This window comes from Typopeltis vanoorti, chromosome 10 (genome assembly GCF_054136105.1).
Source record: "Typopeltis vanoorti isolate ZY-2024b chromosome 10, IOZ_Tvanoo_1.0, whole genome shotgun sequence".
Lineage (NCBI taxonomy): Eukaryota > Metazoa > Arthropoda > Arachnida > Uropygi > Thelyphonidae > Typopeltis > Typopeltis vanoorti.
This window is the reverse complement of record NC_143558.1, coordinates 16,759,221-16,773,730: the sequence shown is the minus strand read 5'-3', so window position 1 is coordinate 16,773,730 and position 14,510 is coordinate 16,759,221. Positions and strand designations below refer to the sequence as shown.

The window sequence follows — 14,510 nt, the reverse complement described above, 5'->3', positions numbered from 1 at the left end:
AGAAATTAGGAAGAAATTAGATCATGTAGGACATCAAACAGAAGACAATATACTTTGTAACACAGAGGAAATTGAAAACAGGTGGTCAAATTTTAGAAGTGCAATATATAAGACAGCTAACGAGGTTATTCCAAAAATTAAATACAATAAGAAAAAACCCTGAATGACTGAATCAATACTAGAACTTATGAATGAAAGACAAAAAAATAAAAGTACACAACAGTATAGAATACTCAGTAAAATTATAAAAAATGAATGCAGGAAGGCTAAAGACAAGTGGCTAAATGAAAAATGTAAAGAAATAGAGGAATTGGACAAGAAACAATAGTAAAGAAATGCATAAGTCAATCCAAGCCCTGACAAATAAAAAGAAAAATTCCAACCATAACCCTTGTATAAAATGGAAAAATGCTACTAGAGACACAAGATATCATAAAAAGATTGAAAGAATATGGAAAAGAACTGTTTGATTCTGATCACACAGATGCACCAGATATACAAAATATGGATAGTGAACCAATTACATATGAAATACTTGTGTAGAGGCTTAAGTGCTGTGAGGACATTATGTTTGAGGTTTAATGGATTTTTTACAACACTCAGAAAGAATTAAATTAGAATTTAATACTCCTATATTTCGTCCTAGTCACTAGGACATCTACGGGGATTACAAAAACAATTAATGTAACAAGCACACAAAAACTTACAATACTAAGTCCAACCACGTGGGTGACACTAAAGTCCTATCTAGGTGGAGCGCCCTCTATGGGCGGTAGTAGTAGGTGGCCTGGAATGTAAGGTGGGACCTCTGGTGATGAGTGTTTCCCAAATCTTCGGAAGCTTAATGCAACCGTATTTGTTAAGATTTGGTTGGTTTCTGAGAGCTGCTGCTGCTTCTAAGAAAAGTCTCTCTTTCTTGAATTTGCTGTGGTGGAGCATGGTGGTTTTCTTCCATGATACTCTGTGGGTGGTGTCCAAAACATGGTCAGCCAAGCCTGAATGGCCATAGTTGTGTTTAACGATGTACGACTTGCGTTCCTCCAGGCAGATGGATGCTGATCTGCCTGTCTGTCCAAAGTACGCAAGCTTACAGGAACAGGGTACTTTGTAAACTCCAGGCAAAGAGAGAGGGGGGAGCTGATCTTTCGTAGAACGGATAAGGGTAGCAAGTTTGCGGTAGGGCTTATATGCTGTGTGTAGGTTATACTTTTTTAGTATCTTGGCTATTTTTTCCGAAGTGCCTCGGATGTAGGGTATGGTGATGGCATTTTTAAATTCTTGTTGACGAGAGGGACGGGGAATGGGGGAGGAATTAATTATTTTTTTGATACTGTGTTCACTGTAGCCATTGGAGAGGAAAGTTCTGTGTATGTGGTTAAGCTCAGTAGTGAGGGCGGTTCCACTGGAACAAAGAAAGACAGGAACCGCCCTCACTACTGAGCTTAACCACATACACAGAACTTTCCTCTCCAATGGCTACAGTGAACACAGTATCAAAAAAATAATTAATTCCTCCCCCATTCCCCGTCCCTCTCGTCAACAAGAATTTAAAAATGCCATCACCATACCCTACATCCGAGGCACTTCGGAAAAAATAGCCAAGATACTAAAAAAGTATAACCTACACACAGCATATAAGCCCTACCGCAAACTTGCTACCCTTATCCGTTCTACGAAAGATCAGCTCCCCCCTCTCTCTCTGCCTGGAGTTTACAAAGTACCCTGTTCCTGCAAGCTTGCGTACTTTGGACAGACAGGCAGATCAGCATCCATCCGCCTGGAGGAACGCAAGTCGTACATCGTTAAACACAACTATGGCCATTCAGGCTTGGCTGACCATGTTTTGGACACCACCCACAGAGTATCATGGAAGAAAACCACCATGCTCCACCACAGCAAATTCAAGAAAGAGAGACTTTTCTTAGAAGCAGCAGCAGCTCTCAGAAACCAACCAAATCTTAACAAATACGGTTGCATGAAGCTTCCGAAGATTTGAGAAACACTCATCACCAGAGGTCCCACCTTACATTCCAGGCCACCTACTACCGCCCATAGAGGGCGCTCCACCTAGATAGGACTTTAGTGTCACCCACGTGGTTGGACTTAGTATTGTAAGTTTTTGTGTGCTTGTTACATTAATTGTTTTTGTAATCCCTGTAGATGTCCTAGTGACTAGGACGAAATATGGGAGTATTAAATTCTAATTTAATTCTTTCTGAGTGTTGTAAAAAATCCATTAAACCTCCAACATAAAATACATATGAAATAGAATACGCTCTAAGTCAAATGAAAACAGGTAAAACACCAGGTCCTGATCAGATCCCTATTGAATTGTTAAAGAAAGTAAATGAAACACACTTAATGACCTAAAGGTTATTTTTAATAACATCTATGATACAGGATACATCCCTGATGATCTAAGGAAATCCATCTTTGTCACTATTCTCAAAATTCCAAAAACTTTTGAATGTTCAGAATATAGACTAATAAGTTTAACAAGCCATGTTACAAAATTACTACTGAGAATAATCCTAGAAAGAATAAAAGGCACTTTGTTAACATTATTTGAAAACATTATGTGAAAGAAGCCTTGACAACCAGAAAAGCATATATTTTTGTTTTATTGATTACACCAAAGCATTTGATTCAATAGATCACAAGAAATTAATACATATCCTACAGAATAAGGGTTAAAAGGAAAAGATCTATAATTACAAATATATACTGGAATCAAATGGCCTCAATAAGATATAAAAATACATATTCTGGCAACTTTGAAATCAAAAAAGGAGTAAGGCATAATGTGTCTTATCACCCTTACTGTATACAATATATATAGTGAGCAAGTTTTTAAAAATATTTCATAACTGAAGGGTGTAAAAGTCGGAGGTAGGAACTTCAACAACTTCAGGTATGCAGATGACACAGTCCTTATAGCTGAATCTCATCTTCAAAACTTAATCACAGAAATTTACAACAGAAGCTTAGACATGGGACTAATTATTAACCTAAAGAAAACAAAGTGCATGATTATATCAAAAGAACCAATAAATAAGAAACTAAACATAACTGTTAACAAAAAGAAAATTGAACAGGTTCAGTCTTTTATATATTTGGGACAAATGTTTACAGACAGAGGAAATTCCCTTGAAGAAATAAAAAGAATAGAGATAGCAAGAAAAGCCTTCACTGATATAAAAACTGTTCTAACATCCAGAGACATTAATATAGAACAAGAAAAAAAGATTAATAAAATGCTATATCTGGTCAAGCCTTCTCCACAACAGTGAAACTTGGACTCTAAATAAAGAAGCAGAGAAAAAATTAGAAGCTTTCGAAATGTGGACCATTAGAAGAATGTTGAAAATACCATGGACAGAGAAAATGAAAAACGAAGATGTTTTAAAGAAAGCAAAAATGAAAAGAACATTAATGAAAATAATTAAAGAGCGAAAACTTAAATATTGTGGACATTAACTAGACAAGATGGCATTCAGAAATTAATATTAGAAGGGAAATTAGATGGAAAAAGAGGGAGAGGTAGACCCAGGAGAATGTGGTTTGAAGACATTAAGGACTGGACTGGCTTGAATTACCATAAATGTTCCAGAGCAGCAAAAGAAAGAAAAAGGTTCCATGACATGGTTGCCAACCTCCTTCTAGGGGATGACACTTGAAGACAACGACTCTACGAGGAGCAATGGGATGTGTCCAAATGAGGTAGAAAGCACCCCTGAGTAGTACAGGTGAAGTAGCAAACCAAAAATAATTGCCTCATTGAATAAAACTTCATCTTTAGACAAATAAAATTTAACCCACATAATAATTATGTAGAATGAAGCTAATAAAAATGTACTTGTTAATAAAATCTTAACATTTTTATTCTTATTAGGAGGGATCAACTGAGATCAGAACCTCGTTGTGTTCAGCTACATATTTATCTTCCGAATCTTTGGCAGTTGGCTGCTTGCTTCCTACTGAACAAATGATGTGGACAACTTGAGGATCATCGATAGTAGAAGCTTTGTCGACTTTTATAAAAAAAACATTGTTATTGGAAGCTGCCATTTTTGTCTCTTCAATTCAGTAAACAGGTTCTGCAAAGGTTCCGAAGCTTCTGTTATTGTGCGAGTAATAAAAATTACTCGCACAATAACTTTTATGCTGTGCTCCATCATTGAACCATAATCCATTATCTGTTCCTTTAATGTTTGAGCCGTTCGAAATATCGTGGCAAATTTTTCAAGTGTCCACGCTGGAGGTTCTTGTTCATTTTCATCCTCATCTTCTTCTGTAGAAGATTTGGCAAGACCTTTCAACTCCTCGTTAGTGAGCACCTCACGATATCCATCTATGTAATCATTCAATTCTTATTCTGTCATATCATTAAATCCCTCTCCACCTATTTCCCGTGATGTGTTAATTATCGTTACCTGCAAGTTAATATCAGGGGCGTCTTGGAAATTATGAACAGCATCACTCCACAAATTCTTCCAGCATGCAGTTACCGTTTCTCGTTTCATTCATCCATTGCTCCCTTGATGAATACAATTGCATCTGCAATTGCGAATGATTTCTATCATTCCATGACTCCAACATCAGCAGAATCTTCAACCATTGCACGAATCATATCGAAAACCTGCCAGCATACGAGGCTTTGAAACATCTAATGACACCTTGATCGAGTGGCTGAAGCAATGAGGTCGTATTAGGTGGAAAGAAAACCAGTTGAACATTTTCATCTTCGGTGACTAGTGACTCAGGGTGCCCTGGAGCATTGTCTATTATCAATAAAACTTTAACTGGTAATCCTTCCCTCTCCGAGTATTTTTTCACCTCTGGAATAAAACATCAATGGAACCATTCCGCAAATAACATGACCGTGACCCACGCTTTCGGATTTGATTGCCAAAAAACAGGCAGACAACTTTTGTTTTTATTTTTAAGGGTAAGTGGATTCACAAGGTTAGGTTTAATTACATGACCAGCTAAGTTGCCACAAAGTACCAGTGTCAATCTGTCATCCTTAAATGCTTTAGAGCCTGGTGCTTGCTTCACAGTTTTATGGATTTATTTCTGTTGGGGCATTTTCTTCCAAACTGGTTTCATCACAATTAAAAACTTGCTTAGGATGATAACCTTTCTCTGCAATAATTTTTTAAAATTCTGCTGGGAACAATGCGGCAGCTTTCTCATCAGCTGATGCAGATTCTCCTGTAATGTTTATGTTTTTAGATTAAACCTAGTTTTGAATCTATGCAATCAGTCCTTGCTTGCTGTAAATGATTTTTCTTCCTCTTCTGTTTTGTCTTGCGGCCACATGTCTTCATATAGGATCGATGCTTTTTTGTTGTAACGTGTTACCATCAATAGGAATCCTTTTTCTTGTCATGTCTTCCACCCACAAATTCAAAGCTTTCTCTACCTTGAGTAATGCCTTATCACACACTGTACCCGTAACTTTTGCAGATTTGGGGGCAATGGAAAGACTGGCATGAATTTTTTCTTTGTTCTTCAACACTTCACGTATCGAAGATTTGTTTTTATTATAGATCTTAGCAACAGTTGCAATTGGCTTTTTTTCCTACTTCAATCATATTGATAATCTTTGATTTTTCACTAATACTCAGCACTTCACATCTTCTCTTTGGTTTTGAAGTCATTTTTAAATTGTTCACAATTTATTTGCTTGAATTTAAGCACAATTTTTAATTGCAATGATAGACTGTTTTCTTTGATAATTTGAGTAAAACTAAACATGAGCAAACATGCACATTTAAGTCCACGTGCCTAGCAAAACAAGCATGTTTCAACAAGTTTTCAGCCTTGCACGTATGCATGTTTCAACTGGCATGGTGCTTGACCATTTTGCGTGCTTTTTTTGAACTGTGGATAAGTGAAACTGCAGATAAGGGGGACTTACTGTACTTATTTATATGGAAAGAAAACTTATGAAAGGTTAAAACAGTAAAGGAGAGTAGCTAGAAATGTGCTTACTTATCTATAATACCTGCAAATGGCTCTACTGTTAGTGATGTCCCAATTACTAAAAGCATGTCACATTCAGCAAAATCCTGTTTAAAAAAAAAAAAAAAAAGTAATAAGCCATTAGGACTTTGCTATGAACTATGTACTTCAGTTACTTTTTTTGTAAAATTATTTGTAATACAGAATGAATATTTTTATAATACAAATTATGATAAGGGTTCATATAACAGAGAATATGAGTTTTTTCATTTGTATATCAGTCCTACATAAGAGGTCCAAAGACCTATGACACAACAGTGTCATATGTGAGCAAGTAATTAGAGAGATAAAAGAATTCACATTTGTTCAACATCCACAGAAATTCTGACAGAAAAGATATAATATATTTCCCATAACAGAATGTCTATGGGAAAGCAACTGGAGAAGTCAATGAGAGAGGGATTAGTTATTACCATTATCTGAAATAGCTCTTTTCTGATTCCAGTTAGCAAAAAAAAAAAAAAAAGTGTTCATAAGAATTTAAATACAAAACAGCATTTCATTCACTAATATGATGAAGTGAAAATGCCTAGGATAAATAGATTCAAATTCACTGAATAATGCTAAAAATGAACAAAGAATCAAACACTCTTTATTCATAGTTTGTTCATGTTCTGATACAATAAATTTCTGTTCTGAACCATATTATGCTAATCACTATTCAGAATGAAACCGCTAAGACTTTTTATTTGGCCATAGACAGATTTTAATACTGAAGCTTTACACAGAGAATAAAAACACATACAAATGAAAATTCAAGAATTATCAGTGTGGGTTATTAGTGACTAAACACACTCAACATATGCATATCAAGAAGCTAGAGAAATGTCAGAGCAATCTGATGTCAGCTGCAAATCAACAATCACAAATAATTACCAAAATTCCAAAGTTCAATTGTACAAGTATTATTTCATCTCAACAAAATGGCATGATTACTTGCTATGCATAATAATACATTTGATAGTAAGTTGTTTTAAGATAAGATTTTTCTTTTTCCTGTGAAAGAAAATTCCAAAAATAGATATACATTTCTACATATCCAGAGAACTAATAATATGATTTGAATGGTAATTAATGATCATTTAAAATCATAGCAAAATCTGATAGTGGGTAGTTACTAAATTATATGTTACAAAACAGTACTTATTTTAATGTTACTTGTCCATATTAAGTCCTTTCTAATAGCATTCATTGTTAATATATTTGTAAAAAAAAAGTTTGAAATTACTATTACACTTTACTAAATAATTCCAAACTTTTTGGACCATTATATTAATAATCAATACTAGCAGAAAAGCCTCTTAAAATCAGTATAAAGCATCGAAGTGCTGCTCTGTAAAACATGAAATAGTCACTTTGTTCAGCAAGCAACTCTATTCAATATTGCTCTGATTTCCAACAATCATTACTATTCAAATGGCATTGGTTCTCTTGTTACTCAAATAACAAATCCTATTTCATCAGGTTTTTAATACTTTGAATTATATTAAAAATTAGACACTTAATCTCTAACTGAAATATAGCACTTCATATCTAAATATTATCAGATACGTGGAGGAGTAGAAAATTTTACAAGTGGCAGGGGGGGGGGGGGGGGAAACCATCTTTTCTTGTAAGACAGATGATCTGTGTTGCCCATTAAGACCAATATCTTGCTTATTATATGTTTAGCCTAAGCTAACTCAATACTAATGTACTCCAAATTTGCATTTTGCAGATGGATTCACATCATCAGAAACTTAAATGACAAACAGAATAATACTAATATCAATATTATTACTTTAAGAAATATTGTATGGACATCCTATTTTACATTTCTCGGTTGGGGGGGGATTATAAAGTGCAGCATGTTCTTTACCTTGTTATTTAAGTTCACCATTTCACATTCTTTTCTTTTATTAATGATTATCTTGTAATTTGGAACTTTCAAAACAAAATTAGGACAGACTGATCTCTATAGTGCATTTTTTTAAATTAAAATAATTACAAAAGAACTGTGTGTTATTTTCTAAATAGTATCAGATATGCAGAGGAGTAGAAAAATTTACAAGTGGTGGTGGTGGTGGTGGTGGGGGGGAACCATCTTTTCTGACAAAACAGATGACTTTTGTTGCCTATTAAGACCAATATCTTGCTTATTAGATGTTTAGCCTTACTATGTGTGTGTGTATATATATATATATATATATTATTATTATGGGCAACTCCAAGAAGTCCTTAGACTCATTGAGGGAGGCCCTAAATCATGTAAACTATCCAACATTGGCATAGCATCCACAACAGATTCTGGTAACCTATTCCACTCATTCACTACTCTCCAAGCAAAAAACCTAGTTCTAACACCCTTGCTAAAATTATATATATATATATTCCCATAATGCTTAGCATTATACATGTCCGTAAGGATATGTTCTTTTGCATTATGGGATGCTGCGACAATTGATGTGAAGTCATTAGCCTCCATATACAAGTAACCCAGTCGTGATGTGACTTCACATGCCAACTGTTTATCCTTTATCCAACTGTTTGCTTACAATTGGATAAAGGATGAAACCAAGAATATAATTTCTTGGCATCTTTAATTTATGAACACGAGTTATTCAGTTTCAAGTGGAAGTAGCAAGGTTTTTCCACCTACAAAACAGATGTACTAGTCAGAGAACACACACATTTAACAGAAAAAAAGCAGACTATGCAGGGAGGTTAACTGTTCTATCATAGTATTAATAAGGTTCATACAAATACCAAGATACTTGGCTGTGACAGGCAGTGACATGCTAAGGGGAGAATAGGAAATATGTGTACACACGGCATAAAACGCAATAATATATGTATAATAATTTTAAAAGTTAACCTCAATGGGACGAACAGAAAATATTTCTAATCTGGTTTATCCAAGTAATGAGAATTATTAAATAACATTATTAAATGGAAGCAATGCTGATAATGAGTGGAAAATATCTTTTAAATGTAAATTTCATTTCCAATTTGTTGAGAGCAGTTTGGAAATTTAATTTGGATGCAAATTAAATTTTCAACTTATTTTACAAATGGTATATATCTATCAAATCAAGAACTTTGAATTAGCTGACTCAATGAAACCAGGAAATGGTGGAAGAAGCTCAGTACAATTTAAAGAAAAAATTCTGAATACTATTCATGAAAACATGCATTAATAACTATAATTTATAAATTATGAGCAAATAATGAATGAATTATAAAAAGTTGCAAACCTTGTCAATACACTTGAAAAATCGCTCCGGAAGACGTTCACCAAAAAACACTATATCTGAAATTAGAAAGGTATCCATGCTTAAGAAAGTAACTATCCAAAAGTATATTATCATAAGCTCTATAGAAACTTTAATTACTGTATATGAATATGTGCATCTTAAGTTCACATCACTCAGAACAGTTTATTAGTATACAGATAGCAATTTCATGATGAAAAAGTACCTTGTTTAAAAGAAAAGTAAAGAGTTTTTACTTTGCTTTTAAAACTCATGATTTTTGCTAGACAATGTATGTGAAATAAGAGAAATTAGTCAAAACACCAAAATGGGTTTATACAAAACAATGTTCATACTAATTTTAACTTACAGATATGAGAGTTGGATTAGTAACGAAACAGCATAGCAAAGACTAGGGACCAAAAACACGAGTTTTGAGAAAAAAATAAGAGAGTGAATATATGACATCGATGTCAGAATTATATTAAAAATGAAAATATTAAGATGACACTGTCAGCCCTTAGGAATGCATAACAGCTAATCTAAGGGCATGATCACTTAAATAGAATGAGAGAGGAAAGGTTAGTAAAACAGTGTTTGATGCCAGTATGGCAGAATAAAGATAGAAGACCAACATCTAGAATTGATGAGCACTTAAGAATACAAATACAAAATCTGACAATAAAAGACTGATTTGGAGGAAAATTGTCAACAGGATATCAGTAATACTGTAAACTTATATTGTACTCTTACAGTATCCTGTAGAGCCCTTGAGAGTACATATCAGGAATTTCACATGATGATGGTGATGACTTTTGTTGTCCAAAATTATTAAATTAAAACTGGGATGTAAAATGATATATGAAGAGAGGACTCATTAAGTAGAAAATGAATGATGGTACTTGGTACTCAATGAGTTGGTGAAGTAACAGTATTTTTTGTAAAGAAAAGAGGATGGAAATAGAGGACAATTTCCATCGAAATTGTCCTTAAGGAAATAGAGGAGAATTTTCTTTCACTGACAATCCTTTTCTACTTGCCCTCTATCCCTATAGAAGTAGCTAATAAAAGAAGACACCCACCCCATTCACTTGCCCTCTATTCCCTTTCCTTACAAAAAAAACACTTGATGTTTCTTCATATCAACAATCTCCAGATTTTCTTTAAAATATCTATAAATTTATATATCTTTATATTTCAAAATGACACCAGCTACTTATGTTACTGCTTTGATTTGGTTTTTGTTCTTCCTTTATTGTCTATCTCTGCCCTTCCACTTACTCTCTACTACTGTATTCTCCTTTCTTTGAAATACTTGATGTTTCTCCATAATTAAAACCACAAATACCACTTCAGATGACAGACAACTTTCATTGCCTGGTGTGAGACCACTGAGACCATCATATATTTAATAGACCTGAAAAAATTAACAAGTTTGGTCTCTAGAATAGGGTCTCCAAGATTTTATAATCTTTAGTTCACCCATGATACTAATATGGCAGTACAAAAGATTTTCCAACCTTTTTTGGGTAAAATTACTTTAAACCCTGAACAATCAATGATTGTTCTCTCCATTCCTTAATGGCAAGTTGTTGTTTTTTTCTCTCTCTTTCTTTTTATCCCAGTTTAAAATTTAATTCATGATGGGGAAATAATACAGTCATGAGACATACACATAAAAAAGAGGATACACTTACATCATAAACTTGTCTGTTCACTTTCATAATGTATTTATTGAAATCTGTGAATTTTTTTTAATGTAGAAATTTAAGGAGGAACAGACACCTTAGAAATGTGATACATTATCTATTCATGCTTCTCTTATGACAAACTTGATGACACTGCAATAGCACAAATAAATATAAAAATTCTGCTACTCTCTCTGCTGTCTAGTGACAATAAAAACTAAACTGATATACAGACATATTATAGCTGTACTACAATGAATATCAGTATTTTCTCAAAATTGCATATTATACAAAACAGGTGGGAGTAAATTTTTAAATTTTTCTCTTCATTTTGGAAAGAAAAGATAAATTATTTTCATCATAAAAAAAAGTAAGATTTGCTGATTACCATTCAGAATCAATTACTTTAGTGTATGATGATCAAATATTAAGTGCTATGGGAGAGTTTGAACTCTCCCATAGCAATTATTCATTGGAAGCCTGAAGTGGCTTGAAAAGTGTCTCTAGAGTAGGCTTTCCAGACTATGTAAAAATAAATAAAAAAATTACAAAAAGAAAATGGATAAAAATGGAGGGAAAAAAATACTTAGCCCACCCATGGTAGAAATGTACTATAGGTTTATTAACAACCTTCGCGGTGGAATGTCCCCCCCCTCAAAAAATATCAGAAATTTATATTATTTCTTGTACTTCCTAGTGTAATGGTTTGTATAATGACACTAATCTGGCTTTGCTACATCTTTTGCAATTAGTCTCTTGCACAGAAAGATTTTTTCTTGTCCATAAAGTAAGTTTGTAAAAAAGCTGCCATAGGCAATTATTCATTGTATCTACTGTAATGTGTTATTCATTCCCAACGATACTAAACACCTTCATGTTTATTCTATCTTGTTTTTAAAACAACAACAACTGTCTATAGAACATCTAATTCATACTAATTTTAAGTCTGGATGAGATAACCCTTGCTTTTTAAACATCAGTCTTGCACACAAGAGGTTATAGATCCTATAGCACAGGTTTGCGAGGGTGGGGGAAGAGGAATCTTGATATTCATTTTAAATAGATGGAGATTATAGCAATTAGAGAACACACCTGGTGAAAAAAACTGTTACAGAAAACAGAAAGGGGGGGGCAGCCATACTCAGTTGCTATTGCCTTAGGTCGAAAAGACTTGGTTTGAATTCTAAGATGTAAGACACCTTAACCTCCCTACTGGCCTTGATATAAAATAAGGATGAAGCATAAGACAGAGTTGAAGAAACATGACTAAGAAGTGCGTGCAATCGATTATCTACCCTTCACACTCAAGAGAATCCTTAAACAGATTAACTCACATTCATAGCTTGTCTCAGAGACAGTGCTACAAATATTTGGTGCTTATAAAATCAAAAGATTTTGTAAGCACCAAATGCGCTAGACTTGCAAGTGATTTTTTTCAGTTGTTATCAGCTAGTGTAAGCTGAGTAACAGAATGGAATCTTTAGATTGAGTGATTGAGTGTATTCCATTTTTAGTTTAGATTGCTCTTTGACACATTTTGTTTGAAAACCTAGGATTGGATAAAGGTCAGGGATTTTTGAGTAGAATGGTGAATAAAGGCTCTCATCTAAGCAAGAATGTTTTCAGTTATTAGGTCAGAGCAAGTGCTTGGATTAGCAGAAGCAATAATCAGACCAAGGAAAAGAGGCAGAGAAATTTCAAGGTCATCCCAATTGGCATCATTGTACTTTGGCACCATAAGATATGAGACAGAGTAGCTGGGAGAAAGATGATCTGTATAAAAAAAAACACGGAAATGGTAATGATCGGACTTGCCAAGAGGAGAGCTTATGTCAACAGTATATTTAAAGGAGAGATGGTTAGGAAAAGGTCAAGGGTGATTTGAAAATGATGAAGATTATCTGGACTTCTGGTAGACAGGTTAACAATTTGCATTACATTATTACTGAGAGATCTGTATTTAAGTTTTGTATTTAAAGATCTGTATTTAAGTTTTGTCGATTTGGAAAAGGCATATGACAAGGTCCCAAGAGAGAAGCTATTCAATACGCTGCAGTTATATGGTGTCAATGGGGCATTATGTCAAGCAATACTTGGTCTTTATTTGAGTTGTAAGTCAGCAGTTAGAATTGAAGGAAGTACAGGAAGATGGTTTAATGTTAAATCTGGTGTGAGACAAGGATGTACATTATCCCCTCTGTTATTCATTATCTATATGGATCACATTATGAAGGAATGTGGTATTAAACCTGATATCAAAATTGGAGATGTTAATGTCAGCTCTTTGCTTTATGCGGATGATGTTATACTTCTAAATAAATCTGCTACAAGTCTGCAAGATTGTCTGACTAAATTGAATAGCTGTTGTAATAGATATGGTATGAAGGTCAGCAATAAAAAGACAAAGACAATGAAAATAGGAAGAATCATTGAAAATGTCAACTGTGTTGTGAATGGAGAACCTGTGGAACAAGCAAAACATTTTAGCTACTTAGGCACGATTTTTACTGAAGATGGTAAGTTAAATATAGAAATAGACAACAGAATCAGCAAAGCTGGTATGGTGGGAATTCAATTGAATAAATTCATATGGAATAAGACAGAAATTAGTCGGAACACTAAATTAACTGTATACAAGACAGTGTTCAAACCAGTTTTAACTTATGGATCTGAGAGCTGGGTCAGAAGTAAAACACTTGACCAAAGACTAGAGACCGCAGATATGAGAGTCCTGAGAAAGATTAGAGGCGTGAACAGATGGCATCAATGGCAATATCATATTAAAAATGAGGATATTAGGAAAGAACTTGACATTGTCAGCATCCAGGAATGCGTTAGCAGAGCTAATCTCAGGTGGTATGGTCACTTAAATAGAATGGGAGAGGAAAGATTAGCAAAACAAGTGTTCTCTGCCAGGTTGGCAGGAAAATGACCCAGAGGAAGACCAAGATATAGGTGGATTGATACGGTACAAAGTGCCTTAGACAATAGAAATATAAGATCTGATAATGTTGGAGTCTTGACAAGTAACAGACTGATTTGGAGGAAAATTGTAGATAGGAAGTTAGTAATGATGTAATTTTTTCATGCAGTACTGTCATATCCTGTACACCCCTTGAGGATACATGGCAGGAATTTGATGATGATGATATTACTGAGAGCATTTTTCACTTAGTTATAAATTAAATAACAGCCAAGAAATTATATTCTTGTTTCATTCTTTATTCAAATGGATAAATTCAAATGGATATACAAAGTTTGCCCATGAAGTAAGAAGCCATTGAGAAGAAACTTCACATGCAAGCTCTGAATGCTTACACTTGCATAAAGGATGAAACAAGAATATAATTTCTTGGCCTTTTTTATTTAATTTACAACTAAGTGAAAAATGCTCTCAGTAATAATCTAATGCAAATTGTTACCTGCTTATCAAAATTCCAGACAAACTCTATCACCAGATAATGTCCCTACTCTAAAAATCTTCCCAAAAATTTAACATGAAAGAACATAGAAAATGATATATATTAAATTTTTCAAAAATCTGAGCATGTAATCAGATCTATTC

General features: G+C 34.0%; 1 protein-coding gene across 1 annotated transcript in view; it reads right to left on the bottom strand.

Moving 5' to 3' along the window:
• Sirt2 (NAD-dependent protein deacylase sirtuin-2) overlaps positions 1-14,510 on the bottom strand; it is a 164,325-nt gene that overhangs the window by 26,341 nt on the left and 123,474 nt on the right. Inside the window, exons 11-12 of the mRNA XM_090399304.1 lie at positions 9,261-9,316; positions 5,998-6,074 (exon numbers count right to left, since the gene is read on the bottom strand). Coding sequence (XP_090255430.1) covers positions 5,998-6,074; positions 9,261-9,316 — 133 coding nt within the window. The remainder of the gene's footprint in view (positions 1-5,997; positions 6,075-9,260; positions 9,317-14,510) is intronic.